The sequence below is a fragment of the Hemitrygon akajei genome, chromosome 24, assembly GCF_048418815.1.
Source record: "Hemitrygon akajei chromosome 24, sHemAka1.3, whole genome shotgun sequence".
Taxonomy (NCBI): domain Eukaryota; kingdom Metazoa; phylum Chordata; class Chondrichthyes; order Myliobatiformes; family Dasyatidae; genus Hemitrygon; species Hemitrygon akajei.
The window spans coordinates 47753040-47759632 of record NC_133147.1 but is presented as its reverse complement, the minus strand read 5'-3'; the positions used below and the strand labels follow the sequence as shown (position 1 = coordinate 47759632).

The following is a 6593-nucleotide window of genomic DNA, read 5'->3' as shown; positions in this document are numbered from 1 at the left end:
ACCTGGGTTTCAGCACCTAAGTTACAGGGAAAGGTTGGACAAGTTAGGTCTTTATTCTTTGGAGCATAGAAGGTTGAGGGGGGGACTTGATAGAGTTGACGTGGATAGGCTTTTTCCATTGAGAGTAGGGGAGATTCAAACAAGAGGACATGAGTTGAGAGTTAGAAGGCAAAAGATTAAGGGTAACATGAGGGGGAATTTCTTTACTCAGAGAGTGGTAGCTGTGTGGAACGAGCTTCTAGTAGAAGTGGTAGAGGCAGTTTCCGTATTGTCATTTAAAGTAAAATTGGATAGGTATATGTACAGGAAAGGAATGGAGGGTTATGGACTGAGTGCAGGTCAGTGGAACTAGGTGAGAGTAAGTGTTCGGCATGGACTAGAAGGGCTGAGATTCCTGTTTCCATGCTGTAATTGTTATATGGTTATCTGGAGAGTGCAAGCAAGTCTCCAGAATAAATAAAAAGACAAAAAGGTTTAGAAAGGGATAAGAATTTAACTTCCAGTAACATGGGGGCAAAATTGAAGAGGGTGATGAACTCTATCTGAACGCACACGGTACAGGGATTAAGGTGGGTGATTCTGTAAAGTGGATGAGCCCCCTCTAGGGGGGGAAAAAGGCAATTTTGGATTTGTGTGTTGTGTCATTAATCAGATTTGCTGAGGGAGCTTAAGGTAAAGAGACCCTTAGGGGCCAGGGATCATCATATGATAGGATTCACCCTGCAGTTTGAGGGAGAAGCTAAAGTCAGATGTATTCATATTACAGGGAGTAAAGGGAATTACAGAGGCCTGAGAGAGGAGCTGTCCAAATTTACTGCAAGGGGACACTAGCAGGGATGACAGCAGAACAGAAATGGCTGGAGTTTCCGGGAGCAATTTAGAAGGCGCAGGATAGACACATCCCAGAGATTAAGGATTCTAAAGGGAGAGTGGCCGACAAGGGAAGTCAAAGACAGTAAAAAAGGAAAAGAGAGGGCATATAATTGAGCAAAAACTCGTGGGGAGCTAGAGGATTAGGAAGTTTTTGAAAAATAACAAAAGGCAACTAAAAAGCAATAAGGAGAGTCAAGGTGAAATATGAAGGTAAGTTAACCAACTATATTAAAAAGAATTCTAGAAGTCTTTCCAGATGTTTAAAGAATAAAAAAGAGGCAGGAGTGGACATTGGACTGCAGGAACTGACACTGGAGAGCTCGTAATGGGGGACAAAGAAATGCCAGATGAACTTAAGTGTTTTGGGTCGGTCTTCACTGTGGAAGACACTGGCAGTCTGCCAGAAATTTGGAAGTGTCAAGGGACAGAGTAACTGTAATTGCTTTTACTAAGGAGAAGAGCTTGGGAAGCTGAAAGGTCTGAAGGTAGATAAGTCACCTGGACCAGGTGGACTACACCCCAGTGTTCTGAAGGTGGTAGCTGAACGATTGTGGGGGCATTAGTAATAATCTTTCAAGAATCTCTAGACCACTCTGACTTCAGTCCTTTGCGGGAACGGGGCCTCGCGGAAGGCTGATTTCTGATATCCCAAGGACGCGGCCTGGAAGACGAGCGCACCCTCAGAGTTCCGGTTCCTCGTGGCTCCGGGGACGGGCTGATTCCAGGCCGGTGCCCCCAACTGAGGCATCGCGGGAGGACACGGAACATGGGGAGCAGCGGTTTAGCTGCCGGGGGGTTTTGTGTCCGGGGAGCTGCACCTTTTTTTTTAAACCACTTGGCTATTTATTTTCAATTTATGTACAGCTCTGTTTTAAATTCTTGATGGATACAGCATCACCCGAATCCTGTGCCCGATAGCTTTTGCAGGCAGGTTACTTTTGAATTTAGCACGGACCATGCCACTGTTACCATGAGAACGAGTCACTTTACCCCAAATAACGCGAGTTTTATTTGGTTTACCACCAGGAGTGACAGTATTGTTCTTTGCCTTGTATACATAGGCACATCTTTTGCCCAGGTAAAATTCAGTTTCATCACGGGAGTAAACACCCTCGATCTTCAGCAGAGCTGTATGCTCCCTTTGGTTTCGAAGGCCCCGTTTATAGCCGGTAAAAACAGCTTTGCACCACAATCTTCCAGGCATTGTGAGTGCGCGCCAGGCAGCCGGACCCACTCACAGCCTGCCCCAAAACCCAAGATGGAGGAAGAGCGAGCTGCACCTTTCTGATGCCGACTCTCTGAGCACAGAGCTGGGAAAAAGCGACGCTACAGACTTCTAACGTCGTAAATCAGCGAGTTGTTTGCTATGTCTCCCCTCTCATTGTAAAACAGGGACACCTCTTTTCCCTTGTTAGGGAGAGGGAGAGGGAGAGGGAGAGGGAGAGGGAGAGGGAGAGGGAGAGGGAGAGGGAGAGGGAGAGGGAGAGAGCCTGTGGTACCGGGCGAACAAGTGATCTTTGGGGTGCTGCACGTCTGCGTCTTTACCGATGCTTTGCTACATGCTTGAGTGCTGGGTGCTGAGGGTTTTTGCTGGTGGGGGGTGGGGACGGGTCAATGCCTTGTTGCTACTTGTGCGTAGGAGGGGGAGCTGGGGGGCTTTAGGGTTCTAACATTTAACTATAATTCATTCTTCGGCACTCTCCTCTGTTTTCGTGGATGTTTGTGAAGAAAAAGAATTTCAGGATGTATATTCTATACATTTCCCTGACACTAAATGAACCTATTGAGATCCTGGCATGATTCTGGAGGACTGCAAATGTCACTCCACTCCTCAAGAGGGATGGAGATAAAAGACAGGAAACTATAGGCCAGTTAGCCTCAGTGGTTGGGAAGATGTTGGAGTCCATTATTAAGGATGTAGTTTCAGGGTACCTGCGGGCATATGATAAATTAGGGTGAAGTTAGCATGGTTTCCTTAAGGGGAAATCTTGCCTAACAATTCTCTCAGAATATTCTGAGGGAATAACAGGCAGGATAGACAACCGAGAGTAAATAGATGCTGGATTTTCAGAAAGCGTTTGACAAGTTGCCACACATAAATCTATTTAACACGATACTGTAAGAGCCCGTGGATATACAGGAAAATGACTAGGATGGATATAGCAGTGGCTGATTGTCCAGGGGCAAAGAGCGAGAATACAGGGAGTCTTTTCTGGGTGGCTGTCAGTGACCAGTCATGTGCTGCAGGGGTCAGCGTTGGGACTGCTGGAATTGATGGCTTGCTAGCCAAGTTTGCAGACACTGCAAAGACAGGTGGTGTTGAGGAAGCAGGGAGTCTACAGGAGGATTTAAGACAGGTGAGGAGAAGGGGCAAAGAAGGGGCAGATGGAATACAGTTTAGGAAGTGTCTGGTCACGCAGTTTTAGTAGAAGGAACATTTTCGAATTGGGGAGCGAGTTCAGATTTTGATTTCTCTGGGTACCGAGCGACCATTTATTGTCATGGGCAGATGCTGACAGGAACACACAAGCTTTGCACTCTCAAAATTTCTCTTCTGAAGGCCTCCCACTTACCAAGTGCACCTTAGCCAGAAACCAACCTGTCCCAGTCCAGACTTGCCTGACTCTTTCTGATAGCATCTAAATTGGCCTTTTTCCAATTTGGGCCAGACCCATCCTTTTCCATAATTATCTTGAAACCAGTGGCATGTGATCAGCAGATTCAAAGTGATGCCCTACACTAACTTCTGTCACCCGCCCTGTCTCACTCCCTAATTGGGGATCCAGTATTGCACTCTGTCTAGTTGGGACCCTGACGTATTGATTAGGGAAACTTTCCCAAATGCATTTGACAAATTCTATCCCATCCAGCCCGTTTACAGTATGGGAGTCCCAGTCAATATGTGGAAAGTTAAAATCGCCTACTATAACAACTTTATGTTTCTTGCAACAGTCTGCGATCGCTCTGCAAATTTGCTCCTCTAAATCCTGCGGACTGTTGGGTGGTCTGTAATATAATCCCATCAACACGATCAGAACTTTCCTATTCCTCAGTTGTACCCATTACACCTCACTAGATGAGCTCTCCAGTCTGTCTTCACTGAGCTCTGCCGGGACACTTCCCCTGAGCAGTAATGACAATCCTCCCCTCCTGCTCACTGTAAAACAACAGAACTCTGGAATATCGAGCTGCCAGTCCTGCCCCTCCTGCAACCAAGACTCACTAAAGGCCGCAATGTCATAATTCCTCGTGCAACCTAAGTTCATCCACCGTTCCTACGATCGAAATCCACGAGGCCCAGAACATTAGTCCCACTTTTCAGTTGCAGGCTTAACAACGTCTTCCTCCATAACCTCTCCACTATCTGTACTGGTGTTCTGGTTCCATCTCCCAACGACCCAACCCCTGTGCAGCACTAGTAAACCTTCTCACTTGGATATTAGACCCCTGTAAACTGGCCTTTCTGTACATGTGCTGCGTCTGCGAGGCTGAGTCGTGGAAGTCCATAGCGGGGGTATTCCCTTCTGCCGCTGGCTTGGGATGGCGAGTCTATCAGGACCCTGGGGACTTGTGGAAACTGTGTGTTGATTTCTTTTGAACTTATAGTCCTTTAACATCTTTGGACTATTTTAACCGTGTCCATGGTCTGTTTTTTAATCAATTATGCTATTGTTTGCACTGTTGTATCTATGTGGTTTTGTGCAGGTCTTGTAGCTTTAGTCTTTGGTCTTGTTTTGTCTGGTGGGATTGGAGCTCCTTTCCGGGGAACGCGCTAAGATGGTAGTGCGATATTAATACGCAGCAGCCTCTCCGGACTCTGGATTGGGGATTGCCAAACGTTATGTGGATTTTCTGGTGTAGTCTGTTTTGTCGTGTGCTTTTGTGATATCATTCTGGAGGAACGTTGTCTCATTTTTTAACTGCATTGCATTTGTGGTTTCTAAATGACAATAAACTGAATCTGAATGTTCCACTGTCCCTGGAAAAGAGCCCAATGAAGCCCTCCCTCCTGCAATATCTCCCTAGCGGCATGTTAAACTGTATGATCTTCCTACCACTAGCGCTCCTGGCAACCTCCTCAAAGAACTCTATAAGATTGGTCAGACATGATCAACCACACACAAAGCCATGCTGACTATCCCTAATCATCTTATCCACCGGCCTACAATTTCCTGGTTTACTCTTAGAGCCTTTCTTAAACAAGGGAATGACGTTGGCTATTTTCCAATCCTCCGGTACCTCACCCGTGGCTAAGGATGTTTTAAATATCTCTGCTAGGCTCAGTGATTGTTGGCAAGTGACACATTTCACTGGATGTTTCGCCGTACATGTGAGAAACAAATCTGAATCTGATCTCATGGCATGAAGACTGACTACTCTAAATTTCAGGTCATTTCTCCATCTCTCCATCTTTCTTTTTCAGTTACCCTCTTGCCCTTTCCTCACCTGTCCAATAACATTCCCCTCCTCCTTCCCTCTCCTCTCCTATCAGATTCCTTCTTCTTCAGCCCTTTACCACCTCCACCAATCATCTCCCAGCTTCTTACTTTATTCCCACTCCCCCCACCCACCCACCTTCCCCCTTGACTAGTCTCACCAATCCCCCTCCCTCCACCTTATTCCGCAACCCTTCCAGTCCTGAGGAATGGTCTCGGCCCAAAACTGATTTCTTAAAATTCCCCTCCTGCTGCGTTCCTCAGCGCTCTGTGTGTGTCACTCTTCAAGAGGCTACGCCTCAAAAGAGGCGGTGCCCGTCACCAAGGGCCCTCAGCACCCGGGACGTGCCCTCTTCTCATTACCGCCATCAGAGAGGAGGCGCGGCAGCCCGAAGACCCAACTTAAGCACGGGAGACTCTGCGGGAGCGGGAAAGCCGGTGTACCAGCCGCGGAACGCTGGCACCGCCTGTGAGGAGTTTGTACGCTCTCCCCGTGACCGCGTGGGTTTCCTCCGGGTGCTCCGGTTTCCCCCCACAGTCCAAAGGCGAAGCATTTAGTAAGTTAACTGCTGTTGTAAATTGTCCTGTGATTAGGCTAGGGTTAAATTAGTGGTTTTATAAGATAATAGGTTGCTTTTCCGAATAAATAAATAAATAAACAAACATCCAAATACATCCATCAACCAAACAATAAATAAATAGACAGAACACAGAAATCGACAGCACATTTCAGGTCCTTTGGCCCACAATAGACAATAGGTGCAGAAGTAGACCATTCGGCCCTTCGAGCCTGCATCGCCATTTTGAGATAATGGCTGATCATCTACTATCAATACCCGGTTCCTGCCTTGTCCCCATATCCCTTGATTCCCCTATCCATAAGATACCTATCTAGCTCCTTCTTGAAAGCATCCAGAGAATTGGCCTCCACTGCCTTCCGAGGCAGTGCATTCCAGACCCCCACAACTCTCTGGGAGAAGAAGTTTTTCCTTAACTCTGTCCTAAATGACCTACCCCTTATTCTCAAACCATGCCCTCTGGTACTGGACTCTCCCAGCATCTGGAGCATATTTCCTGCCTCTATCTTGTCCAATCCCTTAATAATCTTATATGTTGCAATCAGATCCCCTCTCAATCTCCTTAATTCCAGCGTGTACAAGCCCAGTCTCTCTAACCTCTCTGCATGAGACAGTCCAGACATCCCAGGAATTAACCTCATGAATCTACGCTGCACTTCCTCTACAGCCAGGATGTCCTTCCTTAACCCTGGAGACCAAAACTGTA

General features: G+C 47.0%; 1 protein-coding gene across 1 annotated transcript; it reads right to left on the bottom strand.

The window, feature by feature from the left end:
* Positions 1-1692: 1692 nt before the first annotated feature.
* Positions 1693-2147, bottom strand: LOC140715614 (large ribosomal subunit protein eL33). The gene has a single exon (XM_073027983.1). It carries the CDS (start codon positions 2075-2077, stop codon positions 1745-1747), a length of 333 nt encoding a protein of 110 aa, XP_072884084.1. The 5' UTR covers positions 2078-2147; the 3' UTR covers positions 1693-1744.
* Positions 2148-6593: the final 4446 nt, after the last annotated feature.

Bases quoted from the DNA above. Each gene is read 5' to 3' on its own strand.
- LOC140715614 (XM_073027983.1), bottom strand. From the start codon at position 2,077: ATGCCTGGAAGATTGTGGTGCAAAGCTGTTTTTACCGGCTATAAACGG.